At 43.9% G+C, this 18,809-nt stretch overlaps 1 protein-coding gene across 6 annotated transcripts in view; it reads right to left on the bottom strand.

The window, feature by feature from the left end:
* LOC112227581 (rho GTPase-activating protein 21-like) overlaps nt 1–18,809 on the bottom strand; it is a 119,738-nt gene that overhangs the window by 27,708 nt on the left and 73,221 nt on the right. For 4 of the 6 annotated variants that reach the window (XM_042308925.1, XM_042308924.1, XM_042308923.1 and 1 more), the window contains 6 exons: nt 13,098–13,176; nt 12,465–12,519; nt 8,506–8,529; nt 4,630–6,640; nt 1,455–1,601; nt 1,198–1,291 (listed from right to left, as the gene is read on the bottom strand). In XM_042308925.1, coding sequence (XP_042164859.1) covers nt 1,198–1,291; nt 1,455–1,601; nt 4,630–6,640; nt 8,506–8,529; nt 12,465–12,519; nt 13,098–13,176 — 2,410 coding nt within the window. The remainder of the gene's footprint in view (nt 1–1,197; nt 1,292–1,454; nt 1,602–4,629; nt 6,641–8,505; nt 8,530–12,464; nt 12,520–13,097; nt 13,177–18,809) is intronic. The other 2 variants (XM_042308922.1, XM_042308926.1) reach the window with 1 other exon arrangement.

Genomic DNA, 18,809 nt, shown 5'->3' on the forward strand with positions numbered 1-18,809 from the left:
ATTCCTCTGTCCCTCATACATACAACATTCCTCTGTCCCTCATACATACAACATCTGTAAGGTCCCTCAGTCAAGTACTACTTCAAGCACAGATTCCACTACAAAGACCAGGCAGCTTTTCGAAAGCCTCATAAAGAAGGGCAGTGATTGGTAGATGGGTAACAATAACAAATCGTAGATTGAATATATCTTTAAGCATGGTCAAGTTAATAATTATGCTGTGGATTATGTATTAAACCACCCAGACACATCAAAGATGCAGTTGTCCTTAACTGAGCTGCAGGACAGGAATGAAACTGCTTAGGGATGTCACTATGAAGCCATTGTTGATTTTAAAACAGCTACTGAGTTCAAAGGCTGTGATGGGAGAAAACTGAGGATGGATCATCAACATTGTAGTGACTCGGCAAAGAAATACACTTTTTGGCCTAAATGCAAAGCCTTATGTTTGGGGCAAATCTAACACAACACATGCCTCCTTATTTTCAAGCATTGTGGTGACTGCATCATGGTATGGGTATGTTTGACATAGGCAAAGACTGGGGAGTTTTCAAGACGAAAAGAAACTGGATGGAGCTAAGCACAGGCAAAATCCTAGAGGACAACCTGCTTCAGTCTGTTTTACACCAGACACTGCGAGAGGAATTTCCCTTTCAGCAAGACAATAACCTACAACACAAAGCCAAATCAACACTGGAGTTGCTTACCAAGACAGTGAATGTTCCTGAGTGGCCAAGTTACAATTTTGACTTAAATCTGCTTGAAATTCTACGACAAGAATTGAATATAACTGTCTAGTCATGATTCCCAGCACCTCGAATAGAAGAATTTTGAAAAGAATAAAACGGGCAAATATTGCACAATACAGGTGTGCAAAGCTCTTATGAGACTTACCCAAGAAGACTCACAGCTGTATTCGCTGCCAAAGGTGATTCTAACATGTATTGACTCAGGTGGGTGAATACTAATCTAATAATGGTATATTAGGGTTTTATTTTTCATTCATTTTTACCAAATGTTAGAATTCTTCTCGCACTGACAGAGTATTTTGTGTAGATCATTGACAATTACATAAAAAATAAATATATATTTTTTAAATCTCCCTTTATTTTCTTCACAATATATTTTGTTACAAGGGGGGTGTACACTATACATAACATTGCACTGGCCCACCGTTTCAGACCAAATTACACTCACCCTTCCCTGTAGTTATCCAGACCTTCATCGTAGGATTTGGACCTCTCCGTTTTGGTACCAGAATCCGATTCAATCGCTGTGAGTCTAAGAGAATCTTTCAAAATAAAAGCCAAATGATTATCAAACAAGAAATAAGCCAAAGAACAAACTTTTAATAGGAATGTCCTAGCTCAAGGCTGTAGGTGTCCCAAGCTTGTTTGTGGATCAAGTAGCTGAAAGTACCTGCACAGTTAGTTAAAAAAAGGGGGTAACCTTACCGTGGTCATGTGACCGCTGTCGTCGAATAAGAGGAGATGGAGAGGTAGGGCTGGGTGGTATGGTGGTGACGATTGGAGTAACAGATATTACAGCTGAAGCGGGAATGTGACTGGTGTCATGATCAATACTTGGACTGGAAGGCTCATCTGGAAACGAAGTGAGGAAAACCAAAGTTAAACAAGGGGAGACACTATTCCTGTTCTACTCCCAAAAAAACATTGAATGAAAATAGATAAATTATAAATCCGGTAAAAGTAGGCTGTCTGATACTTAACATCACTCTAATTAAGTCTACTGTGGCACAAAGACAGTCAAGTATTATTGCTCAGGACTGAGTGAAACTCATTCTGAACCAGTCTACGCTATCTCCGTTTAAGGCTAATTTACAGACGGCAATAAAACACAAATGCCATGATGGCGAAATATAGGCATACACAGCTAAACACAAGTCTGGTTATGAGATAACATGACACATTCAGAGACAGCCAGGCTTATTCATGGGGCCAGCATGGCCACTAGAGATAACCCAGTCCCCACACCTGCCACAATCAACAAACACACAGGAAGGGAAAGTGAGCTGCCGTTTCATCACCGTTGTCAGTCTGATCAGGTAAGCAGATATAACCAAGGTGCAGGCTACACCCAGGCAAGTCATAACGTTACCGAGTACAGTGAGTAACCCTGCCTTTGCCAAACTGTCCCAGGCAGCAGGTGACGCAAGGTACAGGATGGAAGTTGTCTGGCAATGATAAGGAGAGTGCCAGGAATACTAGCAGGGCACACAGAAATGTATCACTACCAAAAGCATTTAATTAAAATGCATTTGTACATTTACATCATTTAGCAGACGTTCTTATACAGAGCGACAGAGGCAGATTTAGGGTTCAGAGCCTTGCTCAAGGGCACAGACAGATTTTTTCACTTAGTTGGTTTGGGGATTCGAACCAAAGACCTTTCCGTTACTGGCCCAATGCTCTTAACCGCCAGGCTACCTGCTGTCAAAAACAAAGTGCTTCACAGATGCATCTGTATCATCCGTATAATATTCTTGTATAACTCTCTGTTAACTGGTTCAACCCAAACCAGAGTACAATCAGCCAAATATTTCATGTGTCAGCCAAATATTTTATTAGAAGGAAAATAAAACATAAACCTGAGTAATGCGAAAGCTTACATTCCTATGTGTGCCTAAGCAAAACATTTCACATTTAATAGCGCACATTAACATGAAACATCTGACCTGTTTCTTCGGCTGCAGAGATTGTTACAGTGAAATTCCCCAACATAACCTCACAGATCGTTCCCATGATACGGCTGCCAAATCGGGACAGATGTTCCCTATTTCATGTGTTTGTGAAAACAGCAACAAACAGCGTTGTTCGACACATGTACTTGAAACGCCTTGCGTTGTCAGTTCAAGCCATCAAGTTTAAAATGGAACAGCTGTCGAAATGTAAGACTACCCAAAACAGAGCATTACGGCTGTGAGTGATGGAGCAAACATTGTTGCTCAGCTAATACTATACATTATAAACTGGGTGGTTCGAGCTGAAGGCTGATTGGCTCAAAGTCATGGTATATCAGACCACGGGTATAGCAAGACATTTCTTTTTAATGCTATAATTACGTTGGTAACCAGTTTATAATAGCAACATGTCATGTCAACGAAACTATTAAAACTATTGGCACGTAAACCCAGAGCACATCAAATCTAGCTTAAAAAAACAACACCAACAAAAACATGATAATAAGTCTACCAAAAAAACAGATAAATTAAGAGTTCCATTCCGATCTGACAGCTGAAAAGTGCAGCTCTAATTGTGAACGCTTAAGATACTCCTAACATCAGCGCAATGCATTTGAAACACATTTGCTCTAGGAAAACACAAGCAGGAACGGGACATTTGTTTGTTCTCAGTACAAAACTACTAATCTGCCAGACACACAATGCACAGCAGTTGTTGGACAGTTGGTTTGAATGGTAAGTGTTGAACTGAGTAACGGCTACTTTTTAAAATGAAGACAGGGTATTTGTTGCTATTGGTGTATTTAAGCATTCTGGCAACGCTGAATGTACTCTTCTTTTGTTAGATGTTTTGTTAAGGTATAGAACTTAATACGGGGATATACCTAGCTGACTGACAATTTCAACATATCTGCTAAATGAAATGGTAATGTATCAATACTAATAATATCAAAATAAAAATGGAATGCACGTTATTCAATTTCCCCATTTCAGATAGACATGTCCTGCCCTGACCAAGCATTATGACATACCTCAACAATAAATCCAGCTCTGTTCAAACAGCCAATAAACCCCTGCCACCAAAAGCTATTGTAGCCCAACTACATCTATCAATATGTACATTGGTGATATACTCTATCCAAACTCTTTCACTGTATAGCACCAAGGAAACCATTTCTTTACATCGTAAAGAAGTTGCACTAGAGCGATAACTGACAACTCACCATATTAGCTAAGTTGACATTGAGAGATGCAGGTTGGTATCTCTTGGCATGGAAGCAGTTCTGCAGAGTAGTCACTAACTGGCACAGCCACAAAGTCATTCAATACTATTTTTAACTTAACCCTAACCACACTGCTAACCCTAATGCCTTACACTAACCTTAAATTAAGACAAAAAAGCTCATTGTTGTTTTCATACATTTTTTCTAAATATTATTGCCAAATTTTGACCTTGCAGCTGGCCTATCTAGAAGAAAATGCTCAGTTCTGCCTCCAGGGCAAGATTCATGACAAACATTGACCTGCTTGAGTGATGTTGAGGACATTTCTGAAAGCAGCTAGTCTGAGCATCATGACTTTTACTGCATGACAATTTCCACCTGCTAAGACTTGAGGGCAGAAACTGATAACATCAAAACCCTTGTATAACCTCCCCACCCAAGAGATATTACATGCTCTACCAGGCACATTAAGCGAATCAGTCTACACACGCCCACTCAAAACATATTCTCCCTCGCTTTCCTCAAGCAAGCCGAAACCAGAGCAACAGGAACTCCTGATACTAAGAGTTACAGTGCGTTATAAATGTGTTACCTAATTAAAGTTGATGCTTGACACACACCCCTTCCCAGGACTTTCTCTCTATGTAAGGAGTTGCTATGGTAATAAAGGAGTTGAGAGAGTGAGAACAGAAATGTGTTCCTTACCGATGAAGGGGATGGAGTCGAGTGAGTCGTCCAGGTTGCTGGCGCACGAGGCCTTGTGCTGCTCTCCCAGCCTTCTCATGGTCACGTCTCGCTGGACGTCGTTGGATAGCCAGCCCCCCGATCCCCTCTTAGCTGCTAGAGTCTCCACCTCTATTGGAGTCTCCAAGTCGGCGTCGTTTACAGCCAGGATGTAGGAAGGGTGGCGGATGGGCTGGGGTCCCGAGTTCTTATCCCTTCTCAGGACCACCACAGTGGCGTCCGGCCCTTCTACACCCTCCAACGGCCTCCCGCTAGTCCGCACCAGGGCGGGGACCTTTGACCTGAGGGTCACAGTACTGTTAACAGTGGAGGAGGAAGTGGAGGTAGAGGAGGAGGTGGCCTGCTGTCTCTGAACAGGGACTTTGGAGGGGCCGGAGCAGGAGGAGGACCTGGCACCCAGCCCCACATCCCTCCCGCTCTCCTCTCTCAGGCTGTCTGCCCGCCCCCGGAGCTGTAGCTGCTGCAGGGGCGAGGAAGAGTAGCCCAGGTGGTTACCCACCACCATGGCTCTTTGGTCTTTGAGCAGGTCCATAGCACTGCTGTTACTGGGGCCCCGGGTAGAAGGTAAGGAGAGTGGCGATGGGTCCGAGGTGGAGTTTTTAACAGGCAACCGCGAGGGCCTACTGAGGGCTGTCTGTGCAAGGCTGTCTGTCCTAGAGGGGAACAACGGCTCTGTCGTACCTTTAGTGAACATCGGGGCAGAGATGGGCATGCCTGTAAGGCTGGTCCTGTGAGGCTGGGGTAGTTGTTTCAGCACTGCCCCGTGTCTGCTGGCCTCCTCACCCCTGTATAGTAGCAGGCTATCCTCCAGCTCTGCCCTGCTGTACCCTCCCACTCCCCTCTCTGTAGATACCATTGCCGCGGGCTCGCCCTGCCGGCCCAGGTAGTCGCAGGAGCGTGCCCGGGGCTTGGCCACTCCCATGAGGGCTGAGGAGGGTAGGGCATCCTGGGAGGCACTCCGGGGCCAGTCCCTGGGCATGGCTGTCCTCTCGGGCCCTCCCCCACCTAGCCTCTCCTGGGAGGCACTGCGCAGTGGAGCCACAGTGGACCCCTGGTAGGATCCCCGATCGTGGGACGTGCTCCTGCGTCTAATCTGGGACCCCCCCAGGCCTTGGGAGGAGGCACTGGCACTGGGAGGACCAGGCTGCAGTGCGTAAGCGGCGTTGGGGTTGGCCGCCGCCCGCAGGCTGTCTAGACGCTCCTGGATGGTGCGGCAGCCATAGGTGTGCAGCCGCTTGGCGTCGATGTAGTCCTTGTAGGTGGTGTAGTTGCGCCAGTCGATGTTCTGGTGAGGTGAGTTGGACGTGGCAGGAGAGGAGGGTGAGGGGATGTAGTGGTTGGGCGTGGTGGGGGAGGGTAAGGTGTCGGCCACCGTGGTTTGTGGGGAAGGGGTGAGGTGGTGTTTGTCAGGGTAGATTGGGGAAGGCCTAGAGCCAGAGGGGGAGAAGACTGAGGACTCTGTGGGCCGGGTGGGGATGGGGGTATATTGTAGTTGTGAACTTCCAGGGGGGCCAGGGGTCACAAGGATTCTAGGCCTGGTTGAGAGGCCCAGGGGACTTCCGAAACGGTTCTCGTCGGTCCTATGGCTGGGGCCAGCCCGAGACACACAACGGGGCCCCCGATCCGGTACTGGGTCAGGCGGCACCACCACTGTCCTCACACTCTCATTGCACACACAAACCACCGTCTGGGTTTTAGGGGACTGCGGGGGAGGAGAAGGGGGGACAGGGATCTCCAACCGGTAGCCCATGTCTGTGTGGCCTGCCGTGGAGGTACCCTGTCTCCCTGCCCCTGCCTGGGCCGGCCTGCCGCTCCGGGAGGCCTCTGTGGAGGGGGATAGGTCCAGGGCCTGGGCCATCCCTGGGGCTTTAGGCTCTATCCTCGGGTAGCATATGGGAGGAGGCTCCGGGATGTGTAGGGCGTTTCCGCTGTATGCCTCGTTCCCTTTGAGGTATGCATCTTGGGAATAGGCCTGCAAGAGATCATGGGACATTATGTCTCTTCAACTGTACAGGACAAAAATAGTTCACATAAAACCTTTGTAGTGTGCCATTGCACCAAACTGAAGTGATCCTCTGGGTACTGCTTAAGTTTTCCGCTATGCCCATAAAGAAACAGCTACGCTACAGCACAATGACCAGAAAAAAAGCGTATGATGAATGACAAAGAAAAACATGACCCATATACTCCTCAAAATGATTTTGTAAGGACGATAAATTTCAGTACACAGTAAATGACAGATAAACAATTGAACACACAGACTGTATGAACATGTTATAAAAACCATCAAAGACATTTGACTAAAAGATAACACAGTATTGCTCTCTTGGCCAAAGTCGACAACCAGCCCTTCCCCACCCCGGCAGTGTCTGAATCCTGAAGAGACACTGGGAGCGTGTGTTTGGGTCAGATGACCTCTTCCAATGGAAAGTGCTGGAATAAAGAACAGATATGTCCAAGAGAGAGCGAAAAAGGGGAGAGTGAGAGGGAAAAAAAGCAGGCCCGACACCAGGGCCCAGAATAAAGCCTGGTAAGAGCTGGATTTCAATCTACTAAAAGTCCTCAGTTCAGAGATGTGTATTGACTCAGGTATTTAATGTATCTCCCCATCCTTGTAGTGCGAGAATTCACTGAAGGGAAAGCAAGAGCTGGACTTTAAATCGATGAGTGCTCCATCTGTGGTGTCGGGTTACGTTTATACAGTGACTCCAGCATGTCTGCTGGCCCCGCCCCCAACTCTAGATTTGCATAAGTCAAGTGATGTCAAAAAAATGTACTGGTCATCTGTAGCTCAGCTGGTAGACCAAGGCACTTTGGCGCTTGCTACGCCAGGATAGTGGGTTTGATTACTGGGACCACTCATACTTAAAATGTATGCATGCATGACTAAGTTGCTTTGGATAAAAGTGTTTGATAAATGGCATATTTTATATTATTACTGACTCAATGCTTAACTAACAAGCTTCTCTCTCTGATGTGAGCAGAGAGCAGGAGACAGGAATTTGAATGGGGAAACGACAACACCTTTCCTGTCAATATTTAGCATGCTCTAAAAACAGGGGTTCTCCAACTTCGTGAGACCCCTTTTGTAATAGAAAATTCACCAGGGACCCCCCATAATCAGAGCATAACTCGAGTGAGACAAAAAAAAAAGCACACAAGGAGTTTTACTATGACTTCTATGACGAAATAAGTCTCTCGGATCCTGGGAAGAACATTTTACGGGCCTGCCTCTTGGCATCGAAGAGAACACGTTGCAGTTTAAGCTAATTGCAATTCTACAGATTTTGTCACGTGGAAGAGTTTTTTAGTTCTTTTTAGTTGTTATTTTTCCCATGAGGCAGAGCAAGAACTTTGCAGTTCTAGAGTTAAAATGACAGTGAATCTATGTAAACAAAATAACTAGGGGGAATACAAAAAGTATTTAGTTGAAGAACATAAATTGCAGGTAAATAATATTATACCCTCAACTTATTCCACGGATCAATTGGCCAAAATGTGTTTAATCTGTTGTTAGTAATAATCATTAATACAAATTAAATATTGTTTTTATATTTTGACATCTGGCCGCAGACCCCACTTTGAGAACCCCAGCTCTAAAACACACTTAAAAATACAGTATAACAATTCAAAAAAGGCACAAGGTTCTATGGAGACAATACAAAATTAGGTAGAGATGACAGTTTTAGCTAAGGGAAGGCAAAAACATTATGCTTATTGACAAATCATTACACTGATGAATACCAGCTTTAAAAAAGGACTGAAACCACATTCACACATGGGAAGAAATGATATACAAAAAAGAAAAACAAGGAGTTAGTAAGTTTCCCTTCTTACCAGAGCAGTGATATCCCTGGAAAACTGCCAGCCGACAGGTTAGAGGCAGACAAGAGGAGAGAAGAAGGAGAGGGGAGAAAGAGGAGTAAAGATGGGCAATAGAGAAACAGAGGCTGGAGCTGTCATGGCTACGGTCGCCGTGTGAATGCACCACAGAAAGGCAGAGGGCAAGAGAAGAGCAGTGAAAAAAAGACGACGGGAGCAGGAACGGATAGGAGGAAAGTCACAGTCACGTTTGAGCTGCCACCTGCTTGTCCCTCTGCCACCTGAGGGCTGCCTCTCACCCATATAACTGCCTCCTCTCACCAACACTGCCTGATAGTAGTCATAAACCAGGGGTAATCTAACTGTCTACCGCTGCTGCTGTTCACTAGCTGCCTCTACCTTGGTATCCCTCTCTTACAGTGGTTATAAGAAAGTCACCACCCCCTTTCAAAATGTTCATCTTTTGTTGCCTTACAGCCTGAAATGAAAACACTTAAAATCAGACTTTTTCCAGCTTTATTTACACAGTAAATAAAATACAAATCTGAAAATGTATTAAAAGACAAATTACACTATTTGGATAAGTTAGAATTGCAATTGCAAACTTGCTGAGGTATAACCAACCATCCTCCAGATCACAAATCAATTTCTAACACTAATTGCTGTGTATTGCCTGTTTTATTTACTGAGAATAACCTCAGGCTTCAATAGTGCTCCGATACATTCCTAAATGTCAAAAGATGTTTGTGTGGCTTTGGCAAGCTGTGGCCTAGCCATCTAGCTATGCGTGGAATTTAGCATCACACTAGGGGCTGGAGTCGGTTCAGTTCCTTACTCCAGATGAGAGAACCAGTGGAAGTGAATAACAGGATGTGACTGTGGTTGTGGGGTGGTGTGGTCTGGCATAGCGTTATCGTCTGCTGGGCTCTGGACCCTGACGGGTGGCGTTGGTTTGCTGTGCAGATCACTGAGCCGGGCAGGAATATGGTTAGGTGGAGCGAGGAGCCCTGGCAGACTGGCACCACAGAGGCTCTCGTCCTCTGGTCCTTAAAGCTCTCTGTCCTCTTTCTCTTTTCTATCACTCTTTCGTTCCACGCTACTTGGCTCATCCTTCACTTTCACTCCGCAGTTCTTTCCATCTGGGCCACTACTACTCAGCCCTTTTCCTGCACACACACAAACACACTTTCAAGCCCACAGCCAATACTCTTCACCTGCTGTCAACAGTCCACCGCTGGTCAGTAATCCATGAGAAATGGACTGGAGTTTGAGCTAACCTGAGGGACAGTGCAGGAAAACCTTAATGTTCACAACAGTACTGAGTGAACGATCAAATCAATCAAATGTATTTATAAAGCCCTTTTTACATCATCAGCAGCAGTTACAAAGTGCTTATACAGACATCCAGACAAAAATGATGACTCCTCTTCCCTCTGTCCATGGCAGGGAGTCTGCTAGATGCTAAGCCCTGCACCGAGAGCCCATGGTGTGGTGTCTATTTATGGGGAGGAAATGCTCCGAGTGCCATGAACCCAAAGGGGACAGCAGTATTATGGGAGTGAATATTATATGATGCTACATTTCTCTTAGGGGGTTCTGGTACAGGACATTATCACTTATTTTCAAATCGATCTGTGGACACCGCAGATCGGAATGGCTTGAGCAATAGCCCTGGTTCTCACGGACACAGTAGTATATTTTTCAGAGCCTGTGTGATGTAGGATGTGAAATCAGAAACCACTTGAAGCTGGGATGTCCCTCCTACCATTTCATTCACCCTTCCGACTGTCCAACTCCTGCCTGAACCCTACTTCATAGCCACTGACAAAGCACAAGCCTGCAATCCTTACATCATATATCACTGTAGCACATACTGAGATCGATTTATAGCCTCTCGAGTGGGGCAGTGGACTAAAGCACTGCATCGCAGAGATGAGATCCTGGTTTGAGTCCAGGCACTGTGGCAGCCGGCCGCGACCGGGAAACCCATGGGGGGTGCACAATTGGTCCAGCGTCGTCCGGGTTAGGGGAGGGTTTGGCCGGCAGGGATGTCCTTGTCCCATATCGATCTAGTGACTCTTGTGGCGGGCCAGGCGCATGCACGCTGACACGGTCACCAGGTGTACAGCGTTTCCTCTGACACTGGTGTGGCTGGCTTCCGGGTGAAACGGGCATTGTGTCAATAAGCAGTGCGGCTTGGTTGGGTCGTGTTTCGGTGGATGCATTGGCTCTCGACCTTCGACTCAATTCTGTACGGGAGTTGCAGCGACGAGACAAGACTAACTACCAATTGGAAACCACGAAATTGGGAGGAAAGGGGTAAAGTTTTTAAAAGAGATCGATTTATAGCCATTCATCAAAAACAATTCAGATTTTAAACAAAAAAACATTAACGAGATTAAAGGTGAGTTCCGAACGTGTTCAGGAAGCCAAGCTAGAGCTCTGTGAGAGACGTTCACAGTGATGGAGGCAAACAGATGATTTATTTCAGAGAGAATTATTTATTTCAGCTTTTATTTCTTTCAACACATTCCCAGAAGGTCAGAAGTTTACAAACACTCAATTAGTATTTGGCGCATTGCCTTTAAATTGCTTAACTTGGGTCAAATGTTTTTCAGTTCTGCCCACCAATTTTCTCTAAGATTGAGGTCAGGGCTTTGTGATGGCCACGCCAATACCTTGACTTTGTTGTCCTTAAGCCATTTTGCTACAACTTTGGAAGTATACTTGGTGTCATTGTCCATTTGGAAGACCCATTGGCGACCAAGCTTTAACTTCCTGACTGATGTCTTGAGATGTTGCTTCAACATATCCACATAATTTTCCTGCCTCATGATGCCATCTATTTTGTGAAGTGTACCAGTCCTTCCTGAAGCAAAGCACCCCCACAACATGTTGCCGCCACCCCCGTGCTTCACGGTTGGGATGGTGTTCTTCGGATTGCAAGCATTCCCATTTTTCCTCCAAACATAACTATGGTCTTTATGGCCAAACAGTTATATTTTTGTTTCATCAGACCAGAGGACATTTCTTCAAAAAGTACAATCTTGGCTTCTTCCTTCCTGAGCGGCCTTTCAGGTTATGTCGATATAGGACTCGTTTTACTGTGGATATAGATACTTTTGTACTTGTTTCCTCCAGCATCTTCACAAGGTCCTTTGCTGTTGTTCTGGGATTGATTTGCACTTTTCCCACCAAAGTACGTACATCTCTAGGAGACAGAACGCATCTCCTTCCTGAGCGGTATGACAGCTGCATGATCTCATGGTGTTTATACTTGCGTACTATTGTTTGTACAGATGAACATGGTACCTTCAGGCGTTTGGAAATTGCCCCCAAGCATGAACCAGACTTGTGGGAGGTCTACAATTATTTTCCTGGCGTCTTGGCTGATTTCTTTTGATTTTCCCATGATGTCAAGCAAGGAGGCACTGAGTTTGAAGGTAGGCCTTGAAATAAATCCACAGGTACACCTCCTATTGACTCAAATGATGTCAATTAGTCTATCAGAAGCTTCTAAAGCCATGACATCATTTTCTGGAATTTTCCAAGCCGTTTAATGGCACAGTCAACTTAGTGTATGTAAACTTCTGACACACTGGAATTGTGATACAGTGAATTATAAGTGAAATAATCTGTCTGTAAACAATTATTGGAAAAATTACTTGTATCATACACAAAGGAGATGTCTTGCCAAAACTATAGTTTGTTAACAAGAAATGAATTTGTGGAGTGGTTGAAAAACTAGTTTTAATGACTCCAACCTAAGTGTATGTACATTTCCGAGGATATGGGAACAACTACCTTTGAGAAAAAGTACAAAGTAACTACCCATCCCACTTTAGGCACAAACAATGATCAATTCATGATTCCCATAAACCTTCACAAGTGACTTCAATTCTCTAGTCAACAATAATCAAGGAAGATACTCAAGCACAAAGTTAGGAGGACGGTCTTAAATTAATTGTACTTACCAACTGCAAAATGTCCTCATCTTTTGGCATCACACATAGTTCCAACGAGGTGTCGCTGTGAGAGGGACAAAAGTAGTAGAGATTCCGCTTATGAGTTGGAGCAGTAGTGTGCACAATCAACATAGTTCATGTAACAACTAAACCTTTTTTTTGTATAGTTTAGACTTAGCTTTAAGGTATGTTCATGAGTAGGAGGGTAAAGGTTTAGTAACATTGGGAACTGACAGTTATATATGCCATGGGCGCATGGATTGCTCAACAATGTCTGTGTGCCAATTTCCAAGGAATGTTAAATGGGTAGAGCAACATTTGAAAAAGTGCCTGGAGAAACTGCATTTCAGTGACACCACATAGCACCCTTTGAATTTCCAGAGAAGGAAACGGTTTATGTTTCATTTAAAATATTTAGTTTGAATGATTAGAATAACAAAAAGCTGTTCATTTGTACTTAATCTAATCTCGATAGCACCGAAACGAGACAAGGTTTCTGAAATGTGCATAGCCTTAAATACTTTAATAAGGCACTTCCTGGTAAGGTTTCCTGCAACCTATTAGCATTGTTTCAAAATACCCCCCATTCTTCATGTAAAACTCCATGCGAGTGATGTATAAGAGAAGCAGGCAGTCCCTTACCTGTTCTGTATCAAAGCGATCACTTGGGAGTACGTCTTTCCAATGATACTTTCTCTGTTCACCTTTACAATCCGGTCCCCTGAAGGGAAGAGAATTCACATTGAAAACACATTGAATGTGTCTCCAATGGACATGTAGCATATGTAGCATACAGTGGATGGTTGCAACACCATATGACAATTTTAAGATGTGATGCTCAGTGTGCCCAATAATCCCTCATTTTGGGTAAGGATGTAGCTCTCAGTACTGTAGCATTTCCCCTCACACAGATAAGACTGTGTTGGGATCAAAGGGGAATAGTGACACGGCATAAATGTGTTTATAGTCAACCCTACTGTACACGTTGCCTACGTCCCAAATTAAAATGGCACGCTATGCTCTATATATAGCGCACCCCCATAGAGCTCTGGTCAAAAGTAGTGCACTTTATAGGGAATAGGGTGACATTGAGGACTCAAGCTTTTTCATTCAAGTTTTCTGAAGAGGATATCTACAGGAAGCTGGTTAGAGGGAGTTATGGACAGAGTAGAGCTAATTGTGGGAAAACCAGTGCACTCCCCTTTCCCAGGAAAGTGGCTATTCAGTAGTAAAAAGAGAAAGCTAGGCTGTGTGTCTGTGCTAGGGTTGAATAGCAGAAACCGGGATACCAAGATCAACCACCCAGAACCACTCCCTTTTCCCAGTATAAATAACTGTGAGAAACCAGTAAATTATAATAAATAATTCCTATGAACAGCACAACGTGAAATAGAACTGTTAAACTATATACAATGTCTAAATCTGGCTTCTCTACGGGACACAGCCTACCCTCTGCTATCTGCATGATTAATCATCAATGCTCAGGGTGGAGACAGATAGCACATCTCAGTATGGAAGACAGTTCACAATGAGTGTACACTACACAAGAGTATGTGGACACCCCTTCAAATGAGTGGATTCGGCAATTTCAGCCACACGATTGCTGACAGGTGTATAAAATAGAGCAAACAGCCATACACTCTCCATAGACAAAACGGTGGCAGTAGAATGGCCTGTAGTGAAGAGCTCAGTGACTTTCAACGTGGCACCGTCATAGGATGCCACCTTTCCAACAAGTCAGTTCGTCAAATTTCTGCCCTGCTAGAACTGCTCCGGTCAACTGCAAGTGCTGTTATTATGAAGTGGAAACGTCTCGGAGCAACAAAGGCTCAGCTGCGAAGTAGTAGGCCACACAAGTTCACAGAACGGGACTGCCGAGTGCTGAAGCGCGTAGCACATCAAACTCGTCTATGCCAACTGTAAAGTTTGGTGGAGGAATAACGGTCTGGGGCTGTTTTTCATGGTTCGGGCTAGGTTTCAGTGAAAGAAAATCTTAACGCTACAGCATACAATGACATGCTAAAAGACTCTGTGCTTCCAACTTTGTGGGGAAAGCCCTTTCCTGTTTCAGCATAACAATGCCCCCATGCATAAAGTGAGGTTCAAACAGAAATGGTTTGCCGAGATTGGTGTGGAATAACTTGACTGGCCTGCACAGAGCCCTGACCTCAACCACGCTGAACACCTATAGGGTGAATTGGAACACCGACGGTGGGCCAGGCCTAATCGTCCAACATCAAGAGTTAACAAATAACAAAACATTATATACAGTGGGGCAAAAAAGTATTTAGTCAGCCACCAATTGTGCAAGTTCTCCCACTTAAAAAGATGAGGCCTGGAATTTTCATCATAGGTACACTTCAACTATGACAGACAAAATGAGAAAAAAAATCCAGAAAATCACATTGTAGGATTTTTTATGAATTTATTTGCAAATTATGGTGGAAAATAAGTACTTGGTCAATAACAAAAGTTTCTCAATACTTTGTTATATACCCTTTGTTGGCAATGACAGAGGTCAAACGTTTTCTGTAAGTCTTCACAAGGTTTTCACACACTGTTGCTGGTATTTTGGCCCATTCCTCCATGCAGATCTCCTCTAGAGCAGTGATGTTTTGGGGCTGTTGCTGGGCAACACAGACTTTCAACTCCCTCCAAAGATTTTCTATGGGGTTGACATCTGGAGACTGGCTAGGCCACTCCAGGACCTTGAAATGCTTCTTACGAAGCCACTCCTTCGTTGCCCGGGCGGCGTGTTTGGGATCATTGTCATGCTGAAAGACCCAGCCACGTTTCATCTTCAATGCCCTTGCTGATGGAAGGACGTTTTCACTCAAAATCTCACGATACATGGCCCCATTCATTCTTTCCTTTACACAGATCAGTCGTCCTGGTCCCTTTGCAGAAAAACTGCCCCAAAGCATGATGTTTCCACCCCCATGCTTCACAGTAGGTATGGGTGTTCTTTGGATGCAACTCAGCATTTTTTGTCCTCCAAACACGACGAGTTGAGTTTTTACCAAAAAGTTCTATTTTGGTTTCATCTGACCATATGACATTCTCCCAATCTTCTTCTGGACGGGCCTGGACTTCAGACGGGCCTGGACATGTACTGGCTTAAGCAGGGGGACACGTCTGGCACTGCAGGATGTGTGTTACTTATGGTAGGCTGTTACTTTGGTCCCAGCTCTCTGCAGGTCATTCACTAGGTCCCCCCGTGTGGTTCTGGGATTTTTGCTCACCGTTCTTGCGATCATTTTGACCCCACGGGGTGAGATCTTGCGTGGAGCCCCAGATCGAGGGAGATTATCAGTGGTCTTGTATGTCTTCCATTTCCTAATAATTGCTCCCACAGTTGATTTCTTCAAACCAAGCTGCTTACCTATTGCAGATTCAGCCTTCCCAGCCTGGTGCAGGTCTACAATTTTGTTTCTGGTGTCCTTTGACAGCTCTTTGGTCTTGGCCATAGTGGAGTTTGGAGTGTGACTGTTTGAGGTTGTGGACAGGTGTCTTTTATACTGATAACAAGTTCAAACAGGTGCCATTAATACAGGTAACGAGTGGAGGACAGAGGAGCCTCTTAAAGAAGAAGTTACAGGTCTGTGAGAGCCAGAAATCTTGCTTGTTTGTAGGTGACCAAATACTTACTTTCCACCATAATTTGCAAATAAATTCATTAAAAATCCTACAATGTGATTTTTTTTCTCATTTTGTCTGTCATTGTTGAAGTTTAATGGAAATTACAGGCCTCTCATCTTTTTAAGTGGGAGAACTTGCACAATTGGTGGCTGACTAAATACTTTTTTGCCCCACTGTACTTATTTTATTTATTTTATTAACAAATTCATGTGTGAAAAAGTCACTCAATAACTGGTTGTGCCACCTTTAACTGCAATGACTGCAATCAAATTGTTTTTATTTAACCAGGCAAGTCATTTAAGAACAATATCTTATTTTCAATGACAGCCTAGGAACAGTGGGTAGCATTTCCCCTCACACAACTGCCTTGTTCAGGGGCATAACGACAGATTTGTCAGCTCTGGGATTCGAACTTGTAACCTTTCGGTTTCTAGTCCAATGATCTAACCACTCAGCTACCATGCCACCCCAAAAGCTTCCTGTAGTTGTTGATCAGTCTCTCACATCTCTGTGGAGGAATTTTGGCTGACTCTTGCATGCAGAACTGCTTTAACTCAGCGACATTTGTGGGTTTTCAAGTCCTGCCGCAACATCTCAATTGGGATCAAGTCTGGACTTGCCTAGGCCATTCTAAAATGTCAAATTGGTTACTTTTTAACCATTTTCATGTAGAGTTGATTGTGTGTTTTCGTTCATTGTCTTGCTGCATGACCCAGCTGCACTTCAGCTCACAGACAGATGACCTGACATTCTCCTGTAGAATGATCTGATTCAGAGCAGAATTCATGGTTTCTTCTATTAAGGAAAGTTGTCCAGGTCCTGAGGCAGCAAATTATCAACTACCACCACCATGCTTGACAGTTGGTATGAGGTTCTTACTGTCGAATGCAGTGTTAGGTTTTCGCCAGACATAACAGGACCCGTCTCATCCAAAAAGTTGACTGAAGTTTGCCAAAAAGCACCTTGGAAGCACCTGGATGATCATCGAGACCTCTTGGAAGAATGTTCTATGGACAGATGAGTAAAAAGTATGCCTTTTTGGATGACATGGGTCCCATTATGATTGGCTAAACACACACAACCAGTCAATCTTCGTGAAGAGAAGTGATAGCCGCCTGCATCTTATTCTAGTCCTATATTATTCAAACATGTCATTACAATGATGAAGATAAGGACAACAAAACATATTTAATTTACCTGTTGAAGGAAGGAATGAAGAAACAATAGAGGAGGAGGAGGTAGGCTAATACACACATGGCACAACAACAGAAGAAATATTATGAAAGGTACAGTGGCAAGAAAAAGTATGTGAACCCTTTGGAAATACCTGGAATTCTGAATAAATTGGTCATAATAATGATCTGATCTTCATCTAGTTCACAACAATTGACAAACACAGTCTCGTTAAACTAATAAACAGTTATACGTTTTCATGTCTTTATTGAACACAGTGTGTAAACATTCACAGTGCAGAGTGGAAAAAGTATGTGAACCTTTGGATTTAATAACTGGTTGACCCTCCTTTGGTAGCAATAACCTCAACCAAACATTTTCTGTAGCTGCGGATCAGACCTGCACAACAGTCAGGAGGACTTTTGGACCATTCCTCTTTACAAAACTGTTTCAGTTCAGCAATATTCTTGGGCTGTCTGGTGTGAACTGCTCTCTAGGTCATGCCACAGCATCTGGGCCACTCCAGAAGGTGTATTTTCTTCTGTTGAAGCCATTCTGTTGTTGATTTACTTCTGTGTTTTGGGTCATTGTCCTGTTGCATTACCCAACTTATGTTGAGCTTCAATTGGCAGACAGATAGCCTTACATTCTCCTGCAAAAGGTCTTGATAAACTTGGGAAAACATTTCTCTGTCGATGATAGCAAGCTGTTCAGGCCCTGAGGGAGCTAAGCAGCCCCAAACGATGATGCTCCCTCCACCATACTTTACAGCTGGGATGGTGTTGAAGTGCTGCACTTTTTTTCTCCACACACAGTGTTGCGTGTTCCTTCCAAACAACTTAATTGTAGTTTCATCTGTCCACAGAATATTTTACCAGTAGCACTGTGGAACATCCAGGTGCACTTTTGCAAACGTGTGGTCTTTTTGGACAGCAGTGGCTTCTTCCATTGTGTCCTCCCACGAACACCATTCTTGTTTTGTGTTTTACGTATGTTAGACTCGTCAACAGAGATGTTCGCATGTTCCAGAGATTTCTGTAAGTCTTTAGCTGACACTATAGGTTTCTTCTTAACCTCATTGAGCATTCTGCACTGTGCACTTGCAGTTATCTTTGCAGGACAGCCACTCATAGGGAGAATAGCAACAGTGCTGAACTTTCTCCATTTATATAAAATTTGTCTTACCGTGGACTGATGAACATCAAGGCTTTTAGAGAAACTTTTGTAACCTTTTCCAGCTTGATGCAAGTCAACAATTCTTAATCTAAGGTCTTCTGAGATCTATTTTGTTTGAGGCATGGTTCACATTAGGCAATGCTTCTTGAGAATATCAAACTCAAATTTTGTGAATGTTTTTAACTTTTCGAGAAGTCATTAGCCTAGGGGTTCACATACGTTTTCCAACCTACACTGTGAATGGTTAAATTATGTATTCAATATAGACATGAAAAATACAATAATTAGTGTGTTATTAGTTTAAGCACACTATGCTTGTCTATTGTGTGACTTAGATGAAGATCAGATCAAATTTGATTACCAATT

Source organism: Oncorhynchus tshawytscha, linkage group LG29 (assembly GCF_018296145.1).
Source record: "Oncorhynchus tshawytscha isolate Ot180627B linkage group LG29, Otsh_v2.0, whole genome shotgun sequence".
NCBI classification, from domain to species: domain Eukaryota; kingdom Metazoa; phylum Chordata; class Actinopteri; order Salmoniformes; family Salmonidae; genus Oncorhynchus; species Oncorhynchus tshawytscha.